The 24,139-nt window shown below is 46.5% G+C and overlaps 2 protein-coding genes across 8 annotated transcripts in view; one reads left to right on the plus strand and one right to left on the minus strand.

Annotated features, from left to right (window-relative positions):
- Window positions 1-24,139, minus strand: part of LOC123747157 (ELAV-like protein 1) — a 300,388-nt gene that overhangs the window by 173,994 nt on the left and 102,255 nt on the right. For 2 of the 7 annotated variants that reach the window (XM_069313934.1, XM_069313933.1), the window contains exon 1: window positions 8,276-8,396. The exons of 3 other annotated variants lie outside the window; for them this stretch is intronic. In XM_069313934.1, coding sequence (XP_069170035.1) covers window positions 8,276-8,301 — 26 coding nt within the window. In that variant the 5' untranslated portion in view covers window positions 8,302-8,396. Of the gene's footprint in view, window positions 1-8,275; window positions 8,402-24,139 lie in introns of those variants that run through there. 2 more of the 7 variants (XM_069313926.1, XM_069313932.1) reach the window with 2 other exon arrangements.
- LOC138357305 (uncharacterized) lies at window positions 14,057-23,216 on the plus strand. The gene is made up of 2 exons (XM_069313993.1): window positions 14,057-14,133; window positions 21,401-23,216. The coding sequence occupies exons 1-2, from the start codon at window positions 14,057-14,059 to the stop codon at window positions 23,214-23,216; spliced, it is 1,893 nt and encodes a 630-aa protein (XP_069170094.1).

The following is a 24,139-nucleotide window of genomic DNA, read 5'->3' on the forward strand; positions in this document are numbered from 1 at the left end:
TATATATATATATATATATATATATATATATAATGTTTATTTTGCATATGAAAAACCACGCCTGGAATAGGCAGCCAAGATAAAACACTTAACAGCCCCCCTCCTACAGGAGCTGCCCAACATAGCCCTCCCATCTACAGGTGGTGCCCAACATAGCCCTCCCATCTACAGGTGGTGCCCAACATAGCCCTACCCCCTACAGGTGGTGCCCAAAATAGCCCTCCTCCCCTACAGGAGCTGCCCAACATAGCCTCCCCCCCCCTTACAGGAGCTGCCAAACATAGCCCTCCCCCCTACAGGAGCTGCCAAACATAGCCCTCCCCCCTACAGGAGCTGCCCAACATAGCCCTCCCCCCTACAGGAGCTGCCAAACATAGCCCTCCCCCTACAGGAGCTGCCCAACATAGCCCTCCCCCCTACAGGAGCTGCCCAACATAGGTACCTTTCTGTAAAAGGGCTGAGGGCTAACATTTGTAATGTGTACAAGACATGAGGATGTCTAATCGAGGCAAATATAAAACTACCTCCAGAGAAGAAATAGAAATATAGGAATACAATTTTCCTCTTGAAACAAGGCTGACGCCGCTCGTGTGATCACTTGACCTGACCTTAGGCACAAGCTAGTGACACAGGTCGCCAGCAACACAGCTGCCAGTTGGACTTAAAGAGTATGAACTAACGCTCTCGCTATTGCTGCTGCTGCTGCTTCGGTTACGGTGCCAAATGCTAATCCAAGAATTGAATTCTTCATGCGCTCATTTCTCTATTCCTGACCTACAGTAATTGTGAACTTGAGGTTATTTTTCTTAATGTTAGGATTGTTGTTGATGGAATAGAACTATCAGGGGGAAAGCGCCAAGCCATTACGACTATATCACTGTGAAAGGGGTCAGGATAAGGATTTGGGATGGGACGGGGGGAAGGAATGGTGCCCAATCACTTGGACGGCCGGGGATTGAACGGCTTCAATCTTCAAAGACTGAGGCAACTTCCCCTCAATCTTATCAAAGGTCATTCTAGGCGCGTCATTGTTTAGATTCAACAAGTGTTTCAAGTGTTTAGACTTTAGATTAATTAAATTTTACAAGGCAGTAGCTTGTAAAGCGAAACCTATAGTTTACAGGTCCCCGCTCCTGATATAATTCCACCTACCAGTAGTTTAACGCTAATGACATGATTGGCATCTTGATGTAACTCCTACATCCAACAAGGAGCCACTTGACGACTCCTTGAAGGAAAACTGTTAAAGCAGACATGATCCAACACCTCCCTTGTACCCAGCTGGCGTGTTCCTTCATTATGTAGTTCCTACACACACACAAATTTACACATTCAAATATAAAAAAGCTAAATTACTACCCCCATCTTTTAGCCGACGGGGGCGCCGTTCTAGTAGATATTTTACCCACTTTATGCTTCCGTCCTCTGTCACAATACGGATTAATTAAAAATAGCCAGACCAAGGAGATTCATTTTGGCAACGTTCTCTCTCATAAAGCTGCGCTCGTCAAGCAAAAACTATCACCATCTTGTGTACGCCTTGTGCGCTTGGCTCCCCTCCCCTTCTCCCCCTTCCCTTCCTCCTCCTCCTCCTCGCTTCCTCTTAAGTGTGCTCTGATGCTGCTCTACACGCCCGGGCGCGCCACTAATGCCTACACCCAGCACAGCCTTGTGTCCGTGCTCTACACCCTAGATAACGGGCTGAGCATTGAGCGACGGGGAGTTAACTGGTGGAGCAGGGGTAGGGGGGGTGCCGGGAGTTGGGGTTTGGTGGAGTAGAGGGGGGGGGGGGGTCGAGAAGAGGGGGGGCTGGGGGGGTGTCGAGTAGAGGAGGCTGGGGGGGTGTCGAGTAGAGGAGGCTGGGGGGGGGTCGAGTAGAGGGGACAGGGTAGAGAATAGGGGGGCTGGGTAGAGAATAGAGGGGGCTGGGTAGAGAACAGGGGGGCTGGGTAGAGAATAGAGGGGGCTGGGTAGAGAATAGAGGGTGGCTGGGTAGAGAATAGAGGGGGGCTGGGTAGAGAATAGAGGGGGGCTGGGTAGAGAACAGGGGGGGGGGCTGGGTAGAGAACAGGGGGGGGCTGGGTAGAGAACAGGGGGGGGCTGGGTAGAGAAGAGGGAGTAGGGTGAAACAACTAACGCACACGCCAATACGAGGCATAAAAAGCAATCAGTACTAACACCCAAAGCCCATTAACCAAATAATTTAGTGGAATTTGGCAATATTGTCCCTGAAGAGGCATATATGACATTTTGGAGCAGGCCGTATATATTACTGGTTAATTACCAATGCAGGTCTCCGCATCTCTCCAATACCTGTATAATCTTACGGATAAACAGGTTGGCTTGGCTTTATAAACACACTAGTGTCACTAGCTAGACTTTATCTACTAGTTAAGCGTTCATCTTAAGTGCTTCTCTTACATTAGTTAAGATTAGTAACATAAAATGTATTATTCCATACAAGTTCAAGTATGTTTCACACAGAGATCACACTTACGTGTGGTTATCTTGAGATGATTTCGGGGCTTTTAGTGTCCCCGCGGCCCGGTCCTCGACCAGGCCTCCTTTTTGTTACAAATCCCCCCAGGAAGCAGCCGGTAGCAGCTGTCTAACTCCCAGGTACCTATTTACTGCTAGATAACAGGTGCACCAGGGTGAAAGTAACTGCCCATTTGTCTCCGCCTCCACCGGGGATCGAACCCGGAACCTCAGGACTATGAATCCGAAGCGCTGTCCACTCAGCTGTCAGGCCCCTTGTATAAGATAAGTTATACTACCGCTGATATTAAGTGACTTTGGAAGATGTGAATTCACTATTGAAGTTCAAATGTGGTATAATATAAATGTTTAAAATGACCGGAGAAGCTGAAGTGAGAACCATAGAAACCTGAGAAACCTGAGAAACCTGAGAAACCTGAGAAACCTGAGAAACATAGCTTCAAAATAAATATAAAAAATAGATTAATGAAAGAAACACCTCAAGAAATGTTGAGCACAGTGTGAATATATTGCAAGATTGAGGAGACCCTTGAGGTAGTTCAGGTATGTTGAATGAATAGTGGTTGACTGGTTGAGAGTATTCCAGTGAGTGTTTCTATATACTGTGTAGGACGGTTACCTGGTTGATGGGGTTCTGGGAGTTCTTCTACTGCCCAAGCCCGGCCCGAGGCCAGGCGCGACTTGTGAGAGTTTGGTCCACCAGGCTGTTGCTTGGAGCGGCCCGCAGGCCCACATACCCACCACAGCCCGGTTGGTCCGGCACTCCTTGAAGGAAACAATCTAGTTTCCTCTTGAAGATGTCCACGGTTGATCCTGCAATATTTCTGATGCTCGCTGGTAGGACGTTGAACAACCGCGGACCTCTGATGTTCATACAGTGTTCTCTGATTGTGCCCATGGCACCTCTGCTCTTCACTGGACCTCTGATGTTTATACAGTGTTCTCTGATTGTGCCCATGGCACCCCTGCTCTTCACTGGACCTCTGATGTTTATACAGTGTTCTCTGATTGTGCCCATGGCACCCCTGCTCTTCACTGGACCTCTGATGTTTATAGTGTTCTCTGATTGTGCCCATGGCACCCCTGCTCTTCACTGGACCTCTGATGTTTATACAGTGTTCTCTGATTGTGCCCATGGCACCCCTGCTCTTCACTGGACCTCTGATGTTTATACAGTGTTCTCTGATTGTGCCCATGGCACCTCTGCTCTTCACTGGTTCTATTCTGCATTTTCTTCCATATCCCGGGGCACGGGACAGCTTTATACACCTGGTCCTATGAATCTGTGAGTGCTGCTGTGGTGGGGACCGTGGTAGTGCACTGAACACTTGGGGCCAGATTCACGAAGCAGTTACACAAGGACTTACGAACCTGGCACCATATTCACGAAGCAGTTAAGTATCTACGAACGTGTACATCTTTCCTCAATCTTTGACGGCTTTGGTTACATTTATTAAACAGTTTACAAGCATGAAAACTTGCCAATCAACTGTTGTTATTGTTATAAACAGCCTCCTGGTGCTTCGGAGCTCATTAACTGTTTAATAATTGTCAACAAAGCCGCCAAAGATTGAGAAAAAGATGGACAGGTTCGTAAGTGCTTGCGTAACTGCTTCGTGAATCTGGCCCCAGGTTCGAAAGTGCTTGCGTAACTACTTCGTTAATCTGGCCCCAGGTTCGAAAGTGCTTGCGTAACTACTTCGTGAATCTGGCCCCAGGTTCGTAAGTGCTTGCATAACTGCTTCGTGAATCTGGCCCCAGGTTCGTAAGTGCTTGCGTAACTACTTCGTGAATCTGGCCCCAGGTTCGTAAGTGCTTGCGTAACTACTTCGTGAATCTGGCCCCAGGTTCGAAAGTGCTTGCGTAACTACTTCGTGAATCTGGCCCCAGGTTCGTAAGTGCTTGCGTAACTACTTCGTGAATCTGGCCCCAGGTTCGTAAGTGCTTGCGTAACTACTTCGTGAATCTGGCCCCAGGTTCGTAAAGTACTTACGTAACTGCGAGTCTGTGAGGCATTAAATTGTAAATTATATATTACATGGGGCTGATAGCTATCCACTCAATGAAAGTAAGGGAAACACATTACAATATTTTCAATAAACACTTGTGTAAGAGCCCCATAAAACAATACTCTATATATATTAAGCGCTTACCAAAATAATTGGTTTATTATCCCAACTGGAAGTATCTGTCACCCAAAATGAATTTGTATATAAATTGTACATCATTAATTCCATTCAAGCCATTTTAAATCGAGATATAGAAAAAGAATTTAACGTTTTTGCTGGATTGACAAATTTTTTGTCAGTTTTAAATATAAAATTAATGCAAAACTTTTATCTTAGGAATTTGATCTAATTGTATCAACCAGTTTTTTTAATAGTGATACATTTTTAAATCTTTTAAGATGAACTTTTAATCTCTGAGTGGCACTCGCTTAATAGTTAAGATGAAGCCCAAGATGCTGAACCACCGCCAAAGGAACAGTTCAAATTATACTTCAGACAATCATGAAAATCTTGATCGAAAAACAATAATGAACATTAATGCTCATTTACACACTTTAACTGTTTAACTACTACTGGAGTTAAGCTCGCAAGTGATTTGAAATGACGACGACGTTTCGATCCGTCCTGGATCATTTATCAAGTAGATTGTGGTTCAGGACGGACCGAAACGTCGTCGTCTCTTCACTTTCTAGTGTGTGGTTTGGTCAACATTTTTCAGCCACGTTATTTTGACTCCTCGTCTACCCAGACGACCTCAATATATTTGATATATACAAGAGTTGTAACAATTAAAACCTGTTTCGGGCGGGAATACGATCCCCGCCGCGAAGAATCGTTGTTACAACCAAGTACACATTTTACTGTTGAGTTAAACAGAGGCTACAGTTAAGGATTTGCGCCCAGTAAATCCTCCCCGGCCAGGATACGAACCCATGACAAAGCGCTCGCGGAACGCCAGGCGAGTGTCTTACCACTGCACCACGGAGACTGGTGCTGGAATATGGACTGGAGATATGGAAGAACCACAGATAATGAAATAGAAATGTCCGGCAGCGAGTCTCCAAGTAGGCAAAACTAAGTACAATCTTATAAAGCCGTATTATCTGAGTAACGAAGAAAAGAAAGGCTGCATTCAGTAAAGGAGAATGCAAGTAGGTCACATCTGGGGAGTTTGAGGACTTTTTACATGTACCAACAATTGGGTGAGGAAGCGTACAGCGGCCACAAGAAGTGTGTGGTGTGTCAGCCACACTGTATGGCCACTTGGGCAATGGCTGTGAATAGACTAAGGGGTAGGAAAGGGGGTAGAGGGGGTGGGGGTTTCTAGTGTGTTGTTGAAAGCACTTTCGGAGAAAGTGTGTGTGGAGCCTCGAGTATGTTGAATAAGAAATTGCCCCACATATACACAATTAACTTTAGCAGGGAGAGCTCAACATCCTGTGAATTTACCCAACTATGGCTGCAGAAAGATTTTTTTTAATTCACTCAAGGTTTCATCAAACTTCTGCTGCAGCAATATCTAGTGAGTAGGGGAGGTTATCTTCTTGAGGTTATCTTGAGATGATTTCGGGGCTTTAGTGTCCCCGCGGCCCGGTCCTCGACCAGGCCTCCACCCCCAGGAAGCAGCCCGTGACAGCTGACTAACTCCCAGGTACCTATTTACTGCTAGGTAACAGGGGCATTCAGGGGGAAGCTAGAGATTGGTTTTGGAAGATGTTTATTTCTGGCCAGAACTATTAGACAAGTCAGAGCTGCTTTCTTAGATGGCCTGTATGTTTATGCCACTAATTTGAATGGAACCCAGTAAATAGGTACCTGGGAGTTAGTCAGCTATCACGGGCTGCTTCCTGGTGTGTGAAAAAAAGTAGTTAGTAAACAGTTGATTGACAGTTGAGAGGCGGGCCGAAAGAGCAAAGCTCAACCCCCGCAAACACAACTAGGTGAACACGTTCCCGACAAATAATGGAAGAAGACCCCCCAATTTGAAAACTCAATTACGAGCCGAGTTGCTATTGTTCTGGACCAATTCCGGTAATTGGCACCCCGGCCGTCACTCCTCTCCAAGACCCCATCACTAGACTACTTGAGAGGAGCCACCACCACCTCACCCCGGCCGTCACTCCTCTCCAAGACCCCATCACTAGACTACTTGAGAGGAGCCACCACCACCTCACCCCGGCCGTCACTCCTCTCCAAGACCCCATCACTAGACTACTTGAGAGGAGCCACCACCACCTCACCCCGGCCGTCACTCCTCTCCAAGACCCCATCACTAGACTACTTGAGAGGAGCCACCACCACCTCACCCCGGCCGTCACTCCTCCCCAAGACCCCATCACTAGACTACTTGAGAGGAGCCACCACCACCTCACCCCGGCCGTCACTCCTCTCCAAGACCCCATCACTAGACTACTTGAGAGGAGCCACCACCACCTCACCCCGGCCGTCACTCCTCTCCAAGACCCCATCACTAGACTACTTGAGAGGAGCCACCACCACCTCACCCGTCTTTCACATAACCACTCAACTTCACTACAATTTTTTCCCATCGCTGTCAATAAGCATTTTTACTTGCAGCGAGTCTTGAAAATAAGTTATTACGCATTCCTCAAGCCTCTTTAACCTTTAGGATTGTTTCTCTTCCTGCTAATAACTTGTTCATAACTCACTTGGGCTGGAGGGTAGAGCGACGGTCTCGCTTCATGCAGGTCGGTGTTCAATCCCCGACCGTCCACAAGTGGTTGGGGCACCATTCCTTACCCCCCGTCCCATCCCAAATCCTTATCCTGACCCCTTCCAAGTGCTATATAGTCACAATGGCTTGGCGCTTTCCCCCTGATAGTTAGTTCCTTCCTTCATAACTTTAAAATTCATACATTTGATGCTGTACACACACCGATCTCCGAGCCCATTGAAAAACCTAATTGCCTGCTGTAAAATTATCAAACAGCTCGCGCACTAGATAGAAAATATACACAATTTAAGTCCTTACTATCATCAACCACAGTCCCCTGGGCCTCTGCATGCCTCAATATTAAATCAAAATGTTCATTCAGGTAAAATTACATAGACAGAAGATGAGTTACAAACATAATGTTGGATTTATAGATAGAGCTGGTACATACAATACCTGAAACCACTAATACGCACAGCGTTTCGGACAAATAAAACATTGCTGAGAACACTGAGAACAATATGAAAACTGGCCAGCCTGAGTAGCAATCTGTCCTCTTAAAAAGAACGTCGCTTTTGGCCGTTTACCCGTATGGCCGAATATGGACGTAATTTAAAAATGAAAAAAAAATTGAAAATAAATTTGGGATTTTTTTTTTCCAACAACAGCAAGTTAAGGGTCCTCTGATAGGTTAGGTGGGCAGGAAATTCTCATAAAATTTCAAAACGTTATGAAAAACGTTAATTGAAAGTTCCTCTTCTAAGCTGTCCGAGGAGGCCGGACAACTCAAACAGAAAACGGAACAGAACGTCACTTTTGTGAGTCGATTTCATTTGAAATTACGTCCAAATTTGGCCATAGCGCCGCGCATACCAGCCAAAAGTGACGTTATTTTTAAGAGGACGGGTTGGAGTAACAGCAATACCTAGGAAGCAACCCCGTTAATAACACAATAGTAGAACAGTGCCCAGATAACTAACAACTACCCAAGAAGCAGTCACAGTGTAAACGTATATTCCTTACACATCTTGCCCTGAAATTACATTTGATCTTATTTACTTATGCATTTTATAATATATACTAGAATTCTTACCTTCGTGTACAGCCACTAGCACGCATAGCGTTTCGGACAAGTCGTTCTATTAACCAAACACTGATATCAATTCCAATGCCAAACGGACCGTTTGCCGAGACCTTACCTGAAGGTGGTCGACAAGACAAAACCACCAACAGTGAAGGTAAGTATCATGAAGCCTATGACGACGGGCTGGTCCATTCCATTTGGCGGGTCCATTCCATCCACCCGCCAAACCCCCCATTTATGAATGAAGAACGGTTTACACACGACTCAACTGATGATGTCCGAACACTTCCGGAACAAGTGCTTTGCTGATGACTTGTGTTCGAACCACAACGCTGTAAATGCTTCACCCACGTACTACAAATACAAATAATCGCCAACAGAACCTAAACACCTAATCTAACCAATGCCTAAATATGCACAAGATGCTAATATATAACAATATTAATTTATATTTGAAAAAAATCGTATTTTGAATGAACAGCATGTTAAAATTAATGAATGCGTCTTTGGGGTCGACCGCTGGATGGAATGGACTTGGTCTGAGGACGTGTTGGCAGGCCATACATCAGTCACCATCACTGAGATGGCACTTGTGAACACGGTCCGGTCCGGTCCTCGACCAGGCCTCCTTTTTGCTACACATCCTCAGGAAGCAGCCCGTAGCAGCTGTCTAACTCCCAGGTACCTATTTACTGTTAGGTGGACAGGGGCATCAGGGTGAAATAAACTCTACCCATTTGCTTCCGCTTCCATCGGGGATCGAACCCGGAACCTCAAGACTACGAATCCCGAGCGCTGTCCACTCAGCTGTCAGGCCCCATTAATTAGAGGGGTAGTTAGAGCCATGTACATAACACATATTCAAATACACGAGCTGTTTACCTGTTGTTGTTGTTGTTAAAAGATTCGCTACCTGGAACAAAAAGTTCCAAGTAGCACGGGCTATGGTGAGCCCGTAGATAGTTATCTGTTTACCTCTTGCACGAGATTGAACCTTTATGATAAAAGAATTCAAACGCCTCTGCAAACTGATCACCCAAAGAACCCAATAAACTTGCCTTTGGTACTCATGATGTAGAATCTGAATTCCACGTGTAATCCGTGTATTCCTCTAAAGTCAATCTGAATGTTGACCAGACCACACACTAGAAAGTGAAGAGACTACGATGTTTCGGTCCGTCCTGGACCATTCTCAAGTCGATTGTCTTGAGAATCGACTTGAGAATGGTCCAGGACGGACCGAAACGTCGTCGTCCCTTCACCTTCTAGTTTGTGGTCTGGTCAACATCCTTCAGCCACGTTATTGTGACTCCTCGTCTGTTAATCTCAATCTTTAATAAATATCGTGTTGCTAGCTTAAATCCCACTTGTGACCGTAAATATTTAATCACAGTCTCCCGACACCCGTCACCGTCTCCTCTCACCCGCCACAGTCTCCTCTCACCCGTCACAGTCCCTAAAAACGCAGAACCAATTCCCACATGTCAACCATGTTTATGTTATGCCTCATAAGAACATAAGCATCAAGGAAACTAAGAAACGCCTATTGGCCCATACAAGACAGCTCCTATGAGCATTCTAACGCCTTAGAACATCTCAAGAAACAAGAGTTAGAGACTTAGAACATTAAGTGGCTGGTACATCACCTTGACCAGACCTTCCTCTTCTCTCCAAGCTCACTCACCTGCAACAGAAATAAAATATTATAAGTAAATTCTTGGTTAAAAAAACTTTCTGGAATTTGGGTATCAACATTAATAATGCAATATATTGAAACTGATATTTAAGATGGCCTGAAGCTGTAATGTTAAATGTAAAGTAACAGTGTATGGATTAAGTACATCTTTAACCTTAGTTTGAAACCACAATGCTTGGAAATTTTATCTACTGATCACCTTCGTAAAATGTAGTGGCGTTTTCAGCTCTAGTCAATACAAAGAACAAAGACTAATAATGCACAAGAACAAAGGTAACTGCAGAAGGCCTATTGGCCCATACGAGGCAGCTCCTATCAATAACCACCCACTCCCACTCATATACATGTCCAACCCGCGCTTGAAACAATCGAGGGACCCCACCTCCACCACGTTACGCGGTAGTTGGTTCCACAAATCAACAACCCTGTTACCGAACCAGTATTTACCCAAGTCTTTCCTAAATCTAAATTTAAACAATAGCAAATATTACCCAAAAGCAACACTGGTGACCACCAAATCTGTTAATACCATACACCAAGGCAGGAGCCTCACGTTGATCTAGTTCACATCCATTTGAAACACACCCAATCACCTTTCCAGTTGCAAAAGGCGAAAGATTTATGCGTTTTGAAGGGAAACAAGAGTTTCTCTTCCAGTTTCATTGTTGTTGTTTCAGATTTAGCTACTCAGAACGAAGTGTCCATGTAGCACGGGCTATGGTGAGCCCGTAATTGAGTTTGGTTATACCTGATAACCTTTTTCCTGTGATATTTGGGTCTAAGTTTAAAATGGAGGAGTTCTCCTTTTTCCCTGCTTATTTATCGCTTCTGTTTTAGTGCTCACAGTTTCAGAAACACCCGCATTTAATAGTGATAAATGAGGAGACAATAGATGTAAATGTAACAATAGTGATAAAAAAACGATTCTTCGCGGCGGGGATCGTATTCCAGGGACCGTAGGATTAAGGACTTGCCCGAAACGCTACGCGTACTAGTGGCTGTACAAGAATGTAACAACTCTTGTATATATCTAAAAAAAAAAAGGAGAAAACCTTGCATATCTAAACACCAAACTTCCTTTAACCAAAACACCAAGTTTTCTTTTCTGGCTGGCTGTGTAGTATCAGTAACAGCGGGGTCCTGGCCTCACCATGCTCGGGTACCGAACGAGGGCTGTCATTAGTGGTAGAGCTCCAGGCTAACTGGCTGCCCCGCCAGGAGCAAGGGAGGAGGCTAAGTAGATGGTAGAGAGAATAGCAAAAGGTGAAGGAAGGGAAGAGAGGGAGAGCGAGATAAAAGCAGTATGGAAACCATTTTATCAGCTAATGATCATGTGATCTGCCCGCCTCAACTTGTAATGGCCACCTGAGCACTGCACCCAATTACTATTTTAACACCTAAACCTTATTTTCAGCACACTGCTTTTCCCACCCAAGACTTTGATTTGTGCTTATGCGAGATTGATTGATTGATAAAGATTAAGCCACCCAAAAGGTGGCACGGGCATGAATAGCCCGTAAGTGGTGGCCCTTTTGAGCCATTACCAGTATCAAGAGATGATACTGGAGATCTGTGGAGGTGCGACTGCACCCTGCGTGACGGGAGATGTCTCCCGTGTCTGCTTATGCGAGACTGGGCATGTTCTTATCAATGCTGTCAATTGCTTATCAATGAATGCTTATCAATGCTTATCAATTGAAGGCTGTAAAACATAAGATTCCCATTTCCTTGGGATATGAACACCAGTTTCTTCATCTCGTCTAAGAATCTAAATCACAGTCTCCGTGGTGTAGTGGTAAGACTCTCGCCTGGCGTTCCGCGAGCGTTTTGTCATGGGTTCGTATCCTGGCCGGGGAGGATTTACTGGGCGCAAATCCTTAACTGTAGCCTCTGTTTAACTCAACAGTAAAATGTGTACTTGGTTGTAACAACGATTCTTCGCGGCAGGGGATCGTATTCCAGGGACCTGCCCGAAACGCTACGCGTACTAGTGGCTCTACAACAATGTAACAACTCTTCTATATATCTAAAAATCATCTAAAAAATCTGAGTTTACATTGCTTAGTTACGATATAATAGGTCGGCACGTTCGCAAGAACATAAGAATGAGGGTAACTACAGAAGGCCTATTGGCCCATACAAGCCAGTTCCTATCTATAACCACCCAATAAGAACATAAGAACAAAGGTAACTGCAGAAGGCAAAGGATGACATGAGAGGGAGATATAGAAAGGGGGGAGGAGAGGAAGATGAAAGAGGGGGAACTGAAGAAGTAGTGAAGATTGAGAGTAAGAAAGGTTTGGGGGGGGGGGGGGAATCTTGAGGGGTAGCAGAGAGCTCTCCCAGGCAGACAGTGCTCTACACCTGTCAGCCACACATCAAGATAATCAGGAAGCTGTGACACCGTAAATCCTGGCGCTCATTACTCGTGGCAGGAGTCTCTGTCACTCTCTAGATCACTCACATTACACTTGTTATCACCACTCCTTGAGGTTATCTTGAGATGGTTTCGGGGCTTAGCGTCCCCGTGGCCCGGTCCTCGACCAAGGCCTCCTCGTTGCTGGATTGGTCAACCTCACCTTGCACCCCCCCCTCCCCCCCCCTACTTCAGTGGTACAACCACCCCACTCCCCCCCCTATTTCAGTGGTAAAACCACCCCCCCTCCCCCCCTACTTCAGTGGTACAACCACCCCCCTCCCCCCCCCTACTTCAGTGGTACAACCACCCCCCTCCCCCCCTACTTCAGTGGTACATCCCCCCCCCTCCCACATCAGTAGTACAACCACCCCACTCTCCTACATTAGTGGTACAACCACCCCCCTCACCACCTACATCAGTGGAACAACCACCCCCCTCCCCTCCTACATTAGTGGAACAACCACCCCCCTTTCCTACATTAGTGGTACAACCACCCCCCCTCACCACCTACATCAGTGGAACAACCACCCCCCTCCCCTCCTACATTAGTGGTACAACCACCCCCCTCACCACCTACATCAGTGGAACAACCACCCCCCTCCCCTCCTACATTAGTGGTACAACCACCCCCCTCACCACCTACATCAGTGGAACAACCACCCCCCTCCCCTCCTACATCAGTGGTACAACCACCCCACTCACCACCTACATCAGTGGAACAACCACCCCACCCTACCCCCTCCATTATTATTTCAACCAGTCAACCCTCAACCTCCATTAGTCTCAACCTGAGATGGAAATAATTAAATTTTCAGGGATCAATTACAGCCGCCTTACAGAACATACCATCCTCTACCTCATCAATTACAAATACAATTACAACAAGATATACTTTGATCGCAGCTGATTAAGGGAGGTATTCCCGGTCCGTGGGCCAGCCATACATAGATACAAAATAGTGGTTTTAATACTTAGTATAGTACATTGGTCAAACAATTTACATATGAATTAGTATATGAGTAATGCACAATGCTGTATATCAAATACGTACATACACTGTGGTCTATTTCGAAGCAGAAAAATAATTATGAAGAAACTTAATACAATGTCGTAGTGTTTGAATGAAGGTGAAGGAAAAACCCAATACATTTGTTATTGAATTAAAACGGGTATAAATTGGATAAGTTTAGATTTAGGAAAGACTTGGGTAAATACTGGTTCGGTAACAGGGTTGTTGATTTGTGGAACCAATTACCGCGTAACGTGGTGGAGGTGGGGTCCCTCGATTGTTTCAAGCGCGGGTTGGACATGTATATGAGTGGGATTGGGTGGTTATAGATAGGAGCTGCCTCGTATGGGCCAATAGGCCTTCTGCAGTTACCTTTGTTCTTATGTTCTTAAACCAAATTTTTGGATGTAACCTACATCCTTTCTCAAGGGGCTGAACACAATGTTGTGAACAAGATTATTACACACACAAACCACAATAGCGTGATGCATCAAATAAACAAATCTACAAATCTATTAAGGCAGCATTTGGGATCCTTTCTGACGTAGGTTCGAACCCTCGTCACGGCCCTTGTGGATTTGTTCCACAAGATTATTGTTCCTGGGCTGTATGGGTCTCGAACCCTGGACCCCATGCATGAGAGGCCGAAGCTCTTCCGACTGGGCTATGAGTCGTCATAATAAGGAAAGTTTCCAGAAGCAGCATTCTGCTGCCAAACAGGAAATTGAAATAAGTTTATTGAGGTAAAATACACACAAAGGGATGAGGTACCCAAACAGGAGTTTTTGTTCTTGTTCTCAGATTCAGCTGCTCGAAACAAAGTATTATTGATCTCGTTCTTTCACATTCAATATACAGTATATAGAGAAGCTGCCTCGTACAGGTCAATATGAATTCTGCAGTTTTATCATGTTTTTTATGATGCTAAATTGCTCAACGTAATTTGCCGCAAGCCGTTCAACCCTCACGCACACGTGGACAGTACGCATAATACCGTAAATATCCACCCATACGTGCAATTTTCTCTGGCTATAAGTAGGAAGCACAGGTCACCACAACTCGCATAGCACTAACTTATCTTCACTTAACAACCCTGCTACTCTAAACTACCTAAACCATCATTAGCAACCAGTCATAATTGTGCTTCTTAATGCCAACTCTAAAATCTCCCCATCGTGAGAATGTAGCAATATTGCTATTGATCTAACCAAGGCAACGCCCCCTACGCCTGCCTTGCCTCGTCCCCAAATGGATTTTGCATTGTACCCGAGGCTGACATATGGCCCGTGACCGCCCAAAGGTGGCCAACTATGTTATTACTTCACCCCAAGCAACTTTGGAGCAGCAAAGGCCACGCCGTACAAAGGCAGAAGCGTAACCTGGTTAGCCTACGCTAAGGCTGGAAGGCTTATATTAATATTTTATCTTGCCTGCAAAGTCTGTGCAAGAGTTCTCTCGTCACGAAGCTGACAAAAAGTCTCGACTAACGTCAGAAATCTGATAATTTTGTCCATGTTGATAAAAATATATTCTGTAAGAAATTACAATTTTTTTTTTAATCTAAGGTTGTTATTCATTGTCAAAATATTACGTGAAGCTCCGCTGGTTTATCAAAATGGGTTTACAACTCGAGACAAAGAATAAGGCCCCCCAAAAAATTACAAATTAACTATTTTAGCCGAGCTTTAAACCGGACAGAGTTCAGTGACCTACGAAGACTGTCAACCAACCAAAGATACCTTGATACCCAACTTGACTTGAGAATGGTCCAGGACGGACCGAAACGTCGTCGTCCCTTCACCTTCTAGTGTGTGGTCTGGTCAACTCTGGTCCATTGTTTACAACATTTTTGGCCTCTATAAACACACTTACATTCATAACCTTCCATGAACTGCATAACCCAACCCTCCCCAATATGTAATGTTATTATTATATTATTAATATATATAATATTATATATAATGGCCCTTGTAAAAATTTCTTGTATGTATGTACCTTACCTAAATAAACATTTATTTATTTATTTATTATTTATTTTATTTTATTACTACCAATGAAGAGGAATCCATAACCATCCAAAATCTATCTGTAAATTCACACTTATTACAGAGCCAAGTATTTCCATTTTTAATGAAAAGGGGAAAAGCAATCACGAAAACGTTTATAATAATTTCGCTTCACAATAAATTCTTAATTAAATTTGCCTATTTCAATTTCGAATTAACTCAGAAATAGGAAATAATAAACAGAACAGTTAGAGCCAGCTGTTTTTGACGCATTCTACCAGTGAACAGTTTGAAGCGTCCGGCTTACTCGGACAGCTTAGAAGAGGAAACTTTAAATTAACGTTTTTCATAACGTTTTGAAACTTTATGAGAATTTCCTGCCCACCTAACCTATCAGAGGACCCTTAACTTACTGTTGTTGAAAAAAAAAATCCCAAATTTATTTTCAACTTTTTTTCATTTTCAAATTACGTCCATATTCGGCCATACGGGTAAACGGCCAAAAGCGACGTTCTTTTTAAGAGGACAGGTTGGCGCAGGGAGGGAAAGTTCTCACTCTTGTCATATGCTCGACTTCAATATTATCTCTGTAGCTCCTACGTCTACATGCGACAATAACACACTATTCCTCTACAATAGTGTATCTTCACTTCCATTCCTTGCAACAAAATCTCTCCTTGAAGCAATCATGTTCTACAATAAAAATTGTAACCTCAATATTTAGCACCAAGATGAAATCCTAACTTGTGAACCACATGTAGAAGATTTGCAGAAAGTAGTGCCACAGGTGGGGTGCCGGTCGGCCGAGCGGACAGCACGCTGGACTTGTGATCCTGTGGTCCTGGGTTCGATCCCAGGCGCCGGCGAGAAACATTGGGCAGTTTCTTTCACCCTATGCCCCTGTTACCTAGCAGTAAAATAGGTACCTGGGTGTTAGTCAGCTGTCACGGGCTGCTTCCTGGGGGTGGAGGCCTGGTCGAGGACCGGGCCGCGGGGACACTTAAAAAGCCCCGAAATCATCTCAAGATAACAGGTGGGAATTGTAAAGACAGATTAAGATATTCATCTTAACGTCACGAGAAGAACCACATGCAACAACATGATGCAAGATTCAGATAAGAATAAAAAGAAGTGGACAGCAAAATGTCTTTTTCAGATGGGGAAAGCAGAACGATGGGGCACAGGTGGCATGAATGGAAGAAAATACTATGCACTGAATGGTAAAACATGGAATGCTTTTCACTGCACTAGAATCAATATTTATGAGGCAAGACCCTAGAGCTACATCTCGCTCTTTGTAGACACGGGAAAAACAGCCGCATTTTCCCTGCCTCAATCCCATTGGATGGGACTGAGAAGGGAGATTCGTCTATTAATACTCTCATCAGTTAAGTTGCTGCGAGCAAGGAACCTACCCCCCCCCCCACTCCCCCTATCTCTACCTCTCCCCCTCTCTCTCTCTCTCCCACTCCCCCCTTTCTCTACCTCCCCATCTCTTCCTCCCTCTCTCTCCCTCCCCTCTCTCTCTCTCTCCTTCCCTCTCTCCCTCCTCTCTCTCTCTCTCTCTCTCTCTCTCTCTCTCCTTCCCTCTCTCCCTCCTCTCTCTCTCTCTCTCTCTCTCTCTCCTTCCCTCTCTCCCTCTCTTTCTCTCCTTCCCTCTCCCCCTCTCTTTCCCTCCCTCCTCTCCCCCTCTCTTTCCCTCCCTCCTCTCCCCCTCTCTCTCTCTCTCTCCTTCCCTCCCTCCCTCTCCCCCTCTCTCTCCTTCCTTCCCTCTCCCCCTCTCTCTCCTTCCCTCCCTCTCCCCCCCTCTCTCTCTCTCCCTCTTCCCCCCTTCTCTCTCCCACTCCCCCCTCCCTCCCTCCCTCCCTCTCTCTCTCTCTCTCTCTCTCTCTCTCTCTCTCTGTTAACCAAAAACAACTGGCAGAGCGGTGAAATAGGACTCTGCCACTGGGACTATCGCTAGAGCCAAGACTCCTTATGTCACAGCCCGTCGTGACATAGACGCACCAGACTCTAACACGAAAATATAACAGCATCGTAAACAACGGTTCCTCGTACCGTGTCACAGAAATTCACACTCATATATCGCGAACATTTTATCATAACCAGGGGAGCCGGTCGGCCGAGCGGACAGCACGCTGGACTTGTAATCCTGTGGTCCTGGGTTCGATCCCGGGCGCCGGCGAGAAACAATGGGCAGAGTTTCTTTCACCCTATGCCCCTGTTACCTAGCAGTAAAATAGGTACCTGGGTGTTAGTCAGCTGTCACGGGCTGCTTCCTGAGGGTGGAGGCCTGGTCGAGGACCGGGCCGCGGGGACACTAAAGCCCCGAAATCATCTCAAGATAACCTCAAGAACCATTAGTTGAAATTAGAAAACTATCAACAATTTCTACATTATATTTGTTACTATTGCTATCATGATCACCAAACTATTTCAGGAACAAGCACGCAGCTCTTGATTAGCGTGTCAACTTGGCTGTGATTCAACCTGGTAAGCCCCGCGTCCCAACGACAGCAATTCTGCACGTGCATAGGTAATCAATCTTGATAATATGCAACTCTGGGGCCAGATTCACGGAGGCGACACACACAAAACTAGGGGTGATGGCATTGCCAACTTAGCTGGCGACGGAAAATCCGTCTAATTTGTGCCATAGTCAAGCCCCAATATCTGCCATAATTGCCTGCACTATTCCCTCGCCACACATGATTGTAAATTCACGAAAGAACTTACGCAAACACTTACGAACGTGTACATCTTTCCTCAATCTTTGACGGCTTTGGTTACATTTATTAAACAGTTTACAAGCATGAAAACTTGCCAATCAACTGTTGTTATTGTTATAAACAGCCTCCTGGTGCTTCGGAGCTCATTAACTGTTTAATAATTGTAAACAAAACCACCAAAGATTGAGAAAAGATGTACAGGGGCCAGATTCACGAAAGCAGTTACGCAAACACTTACGAACCTGTACATCTTTTCTCAGTCTTTGGCGGCTTTGTTTCCAATTATTAAACATTTAATGAGCTCCGAAGCACCAGGAGGCTGTTTGTAACAATAACAACAGTTGATTGGCAAGTTTTCATGCTTGTAAACTGTTTAATAAATGTAACCAAAGCCGTCAAAGATTGAGGAAAGATGTACACGTTCGTAAGTGCTTGCTTAACTGCTTCGTGAATCTGGCCCCAGGTTCGTAAGTGTTTGCTTAAGTGCTTTCGTGAATCTGGCCCCAGGAGACCTACCAGAAGCATATCTTACACCCAGTACAAGAGGACGTCATGTCTTCGGTATAAGTAATAAGACATTGCCAACTGAAAACCTGTCCTAGAGAAACATGAAGGAGCGACACATACAAAACTGAAGGTGATGCCATTGCCAACTTAGCTGGCGACGGAAAATCCGTCAAATGTGTGCCATAGTCAAGCCCCAATATCTTGAGGTTATCTTGAGATGATTTCGGGGCTTTTTAGTGTCCCCGCGGCCCGGTCCTCGACCAGGCCTCCTATTCTATACTCCTATATATCTGCCATAATCGCCTACACTATTCCCTCGCCACTTTGCCTGCCAACTGAAAACCTGTCCTAGAGAAACATGAAAGAGGTGACATACAAAACTGGGGGTGGTGCCATGCCAACACCCACAGGTGGCGACGGAAAATCCGTCCAATGTGTGCCATAGTCGAGTCCAATGTGTGCCATAGTCAAGCCCCAATATCTGCCATAGTCGCCTGCACTATTCCCTCGCCATCTCGCCTGCCAACTGAAAAACTGTCCTATAGAAACATGAAGGAGGCGACACACATAAAACTGGGGGTGATGGCATTGCCAACTTAGCTGGCGACGGAAAATCCGTCTAATTTGTGCCATAGTCAAGCCCCAATATCTGCCATAAGTGCCTGCACTATTCCTCGCCAGCACCTGCGTCCTCATCCATTACACATCGCTGCCACCCGTCAAATATGTTCAATTCAAAAAGATCTAAGATGCACTTACTGCATTTTCTTCCGTGGGTGTGTAGTTAGATACTGAGCCAAATAACCAACTGGGGCTCGAATGTGTGTCACGCGACTTGTGCTACTGGAGTTAGTCTCACCTGTCCGCCAACACTCTTATTAACAGTGTTCTTAATCCTCTCCATCTCCACCTACGTACACATACCTTGCACCTGTAGCTTCCTCGCACGCAGCCCCCCCTGCCTCCACGCACACACCTACCCACCTCACACCTGTAGTCTTCCACGCACGCGCGTGCACACACACCTACCCACCTTACACCTGTAGTCTTCCACGCACGCGCGTGCACACACACCTACCCACCTTACACCTGTAGTCTTCCACGCACACGCGTGCACACACACCTACCCACCTTACACCTGTAGCCTCCACGCACGCACACGGGGAAAGTGATTTAATGTACTATGTACCTTTATAGTACATTAAAACAATCTATTTATAATAAGTTGTTTATTCTATAAAATAGAATTGCAAGTGCTCCAGTGAGCGATGCAAGAGAGACCAATTGTGAATGCAAATCATGGTAAGTGACAATCTGAACTACGAGAAAGCATGGTAGAATGCAAACTGTTGAATGCAAGAGAGAAACTTCGAAAGAAAGAAGAGTGTAATGAAAATCAAGGAAGAATACAAAGCCAGGTCCCACAGGAATCAGTCTTCCCCGTGACAATTGCTAAAATGAAAAAAGAAGTTTCCACATAACTGTTTGTAAAGTTAGCAAAATTCTTAGCGAAAAACTTAGCGAAAGGAATTAAAACCCAAAAACAACAATGTTATCTTGAGATGAGATGGTTATCTTGAGATGATTTCGGGGCATAGCGTCCCTGCGGCCCTGTCCTCGACCAGGCCTCAAACACTATTGCCAACAGCATTTGGTGTTCCCAGGCGGTCACCCATCCAAGTACTAACCAAACACAACGTTGCTTAACTTCGCTGATCGGACGAGAAGCGGTGTTACAGCAGGACCCAAAATAACTCAAGTTTGGAAAATAACTACCAATACGCTGACCAAAATTAAAATAGAGACGCATAATCCAATAGAGGTATATCAGCGATCAAGCTGAAGAATTACATTAGTATTCCTGTTGTCCAAGCGAAGTATAAATATAGAATGTTTGTTCATGCTTCTGCGTACAATTTACACCCTGTTGTCTTCCTTTATGTCCCTACAAATCATTTCTCGTATGTCTCTGCCGAAAATTTATTTAGCAATATACACGTTAGTGTGTTAATATGGCCGGTCTTCTAAAATTTATTGTATTACCAATTTTCAGCGAAGATTGAAGTTTATAGTGATAGAATATAATGATCTATCTTGAGATGATTTCGGGGCTTTTAGTGTCCCCGCGGCCCGGTCCTCGACCAGGTCTCCATCCCCAGGAAGCAGCCCGTGACAGCTGACTAACACCCAGGTACCTATTTTACTGCTAGGTAACAGGGACATAGGGTGAAAGAAACTCTGCCCATTGTTTCTCGCCGGCGCCTGGGATCGAACCCACCCAACCCAAGATTACCACCAAGCAATAATACCACTCAGAACACAAACACTAGAGAATAAGGTATCAAGAACAAGACCAGATATAGTAACCCAGCTGATGGTAACAGTGCGTCGTGGTACACTCACGTCGTGAACAATCAGTGCGTCGTGGTACACTCACGTCGTGAACAATCAGTGCGTCGTGGTACACTCACGTCGTGAACACTCAGTGCGTCGTGGTACACTCACGCCGTGAACAATCAGTGCGTCGTGGTACACTCACGTCGTGAACAATCAGTGCGTCGTGGTACACTCACCCCGTGAACAATCAGTGCGTCGTGGTACACACGTCGTGAACAATCAGTGCGTCGTGGTACACTTACGCCGTGAACAGTGCGTCGTGGTACACTCACGCCGTGAACAATCAGTGCGTCGTGATTCCCTCTCCGAGTCGTCGTACAGTCCCTCAGCAACAGAGCATTGTTATATCCTCCCATCAACAATCAGAACAGACCAGAAGAATCTCCCTCATCAACAATCAGAACAGATCTGAAGTCTCCAACACTCAGAACAACAGACCTCAAGCCCCCATCAACACTCAGAACAACAGACCTCAAGCCCCCATCAACACTCAGAACAACAGACCTCAAGCCCCCATCAACACTCGGAACAACAGACCTCAAGCCCCCATCAACACTCAGAACAACAGACCTCAAGCCCCCATCAACACTCGGAACAACAGACCTCAAGCCCCCATCAACACTCAGAACAACAGACCTCAAGCCCCCATCAACACTCAGAACAACAGACCTCAAGCCCCCATCAACACTCAGAACAGACCTCATGCCCCCATCAACACTCAGAACAACAGACCTCAAGCCCCCATCAACACTCGGAACAACAGACCTCAAGCCCCCATCAACACTCAGAACAACAGACCTCAAGCCCCCATCAACACTCAGAACAACAGACCTCAAGCCCCCATCAACACTCAGAACAACAGACCTCAAGCCCCCATCAACACTCAGAACAACAGACCCTAAGTCTCCATCAACACTCGGAACAACAGACCTCAAGCCCCCATCAACACTCAGAACAACAGACCTCAAGCCCCCATCAACACTCAGAACAACAGACCTCAAGCCCCCATCAACACTCAGAACAACAGACCTCAAGCCCCCATCAACACTCAGAACAACAGACCTCAAGCCCCCATCAACACCCAGAACAACAGACCTCAAGCCCCCATCAACACCCAGAACAACAGACCTCAAGCCCCCATCAACACTCAGAACAACAGACCTCAAGCCCCCATCAACACTCAGAACAGACCTCAAGCCCCCATCAACACCCAGAACAACAGACCTCAAGCCCCCATCAACACCCAGAACAACAGACCTCAAGCCCCCATCAACACTCAGAACAGACCTCAAGCCCCCATCAACACCCAGAACAACAGACCTCAAGCCCCCATCAACACTCAGAACAGACCTCAAGCCCCCATCAACACCCAGAACAACAGACCTCAAGCCCCCATCAACACTCAGAACAACAGACCTCAAGCCCCCATCAACACTCAGAACAACAGACCTCAAGCCCCCATCAACACTCAGAACAACAGACCTCAAGCCCCCATCAACACTCAGAACAACAGACCTCAAGCCCCCATCAACACTCGGAACAACAGACCTCAAGCCCCCATCAACACCCAGAACAACAGACCTCAAGCCCCCATCAACACTCAGAACAGACCTCAAGCCCCCATCAACACTCAGCACAAGAGATCAGACTACTCCTCACCACCACAGCCAAGAGTCCAGGAGAGACCGGCTCCCACTTCGCGGCACCTCACCCGCCAACTTGGGGCTCAGCTGGTGGATTAACTTCTCCAATACAACACCCGCCAGGAACTACTGCCGAAAACACTGCCCATCAAGGCCGCCTCCGCTGCCATTGTCTATGCAAACAGCCGCCAGTGTTGCAGTGTCATCAGCCATGAGTGCCTGGCCCCTGAGCCGACATCAGAATGCGGCCGACACTCAGAATGCGACCGACACTCAGAATGAGACATCAGAATGCGGCCTACACTCAGAATGCGACATCAGAATGCGGCCTACACTCAGAATGCGACATCAGAATGCGGCCTACACTCAGAATGCGACATCAGAATGCGACATCAGAATGCGACCGACACTCAGAATGCGACATCAGAATGCGGCCTACACTCAGAATGCGACATCAGAATGCGGCCTACACTCAGAATGCGACATCAGAATGCGGCCTGCTCCTTTGGCGGTCGGCCGAGCGGACAGCACGCTGGACTTGTGATCCTGTGGTCCTGGGTTCGATCCCAGGCGCCGGCGAGAAACAATGGGCACAGTTTCTTTCACCCTATGCCCCTGTTACCTAGCAGTAAAATAGGTACCTGGGTGTTAGTCAGCTGTCACGGGCTGCTTCCTGGGGGTGGAGGCCTGGTCGAGGACCGGGCCGCGGGGACACTAAAAGTCCCAAATCATCTCAAGATAACCTCAAGAAGATCTTGCAAACTGAAAATAATAACTGGAGGGAAGAGAAAGGTGGAGGGAGGGAGGGAGAGTAAGGAGATGGGTGGGGAGGGACAGTAAGATGAGGGGGGTAATGGGAGGGGGGAAGAGGTTAGAGGGGGGAAGAGGTTGGAGTTGGGAAGAGGTTGGAGGGGGGGAAGAGGTTGGAGGGGGGGAAGAGGTTGGAGGGGGGGAAGAGGTTGGAGGGGGGGAAGAGGTTGGAGGGGGGGAAGAGGTTGGAGGGGGGAAGAGGTTGGAGGGGGGAAGAGGTTGGAGGAGGGGAAGAGGTTGGAGGGGGGGAAGAGGTTGGAGGGGGGGAAGAGGTTGGAGGGGGGGGGAAGAGGTTGGAGGGGGGGGGAAGAGGTTGGAGGGGGGGGGGAAGAGGTTGGAGGGGGGGGGAGAGGTTGGAGGGGGGGGGAGAGGTTGGAGGGGGGGGGAGAGGTTGGAGGGGGGGGAAGAGGTTGGAGGGGGGGGAAGAGGTTGGAGGGGGGGGAAGAGGTTGGAGGGGGGGGGGAGAGGTTGGAGGGGGGGGGGAGAGGTTGGAGGGGGGGAGAGGTTGGAGCAAGAACACTCTTGTGGTTCGAGAACAAAAGGCCGAGGGGTGAGAGAACGAGAAAGAATAGGGTGAACAGGGTGAGAAGGGCGGATGCCAATGAAGCCATCTGCTACTCAAGTGCTATTCCTGCATTTCCTACACACCCTCCCCTT

Source organism: Procambarus clarkii, chromosome 77 (assembly GCF_040958095.1).
Source record: "Procambarus clarkii isolate CNS0578487 chromosome 77, FALCON_Pclarkii_2.0, whole genome shotgun sequence".
Classification (NCBI taxonomy): Eukaryota; Metazoa; Arthropoda; class Malacostraca; order Decapoda; family Cambaridae; genus Procambarus; species Procambarus clarkii.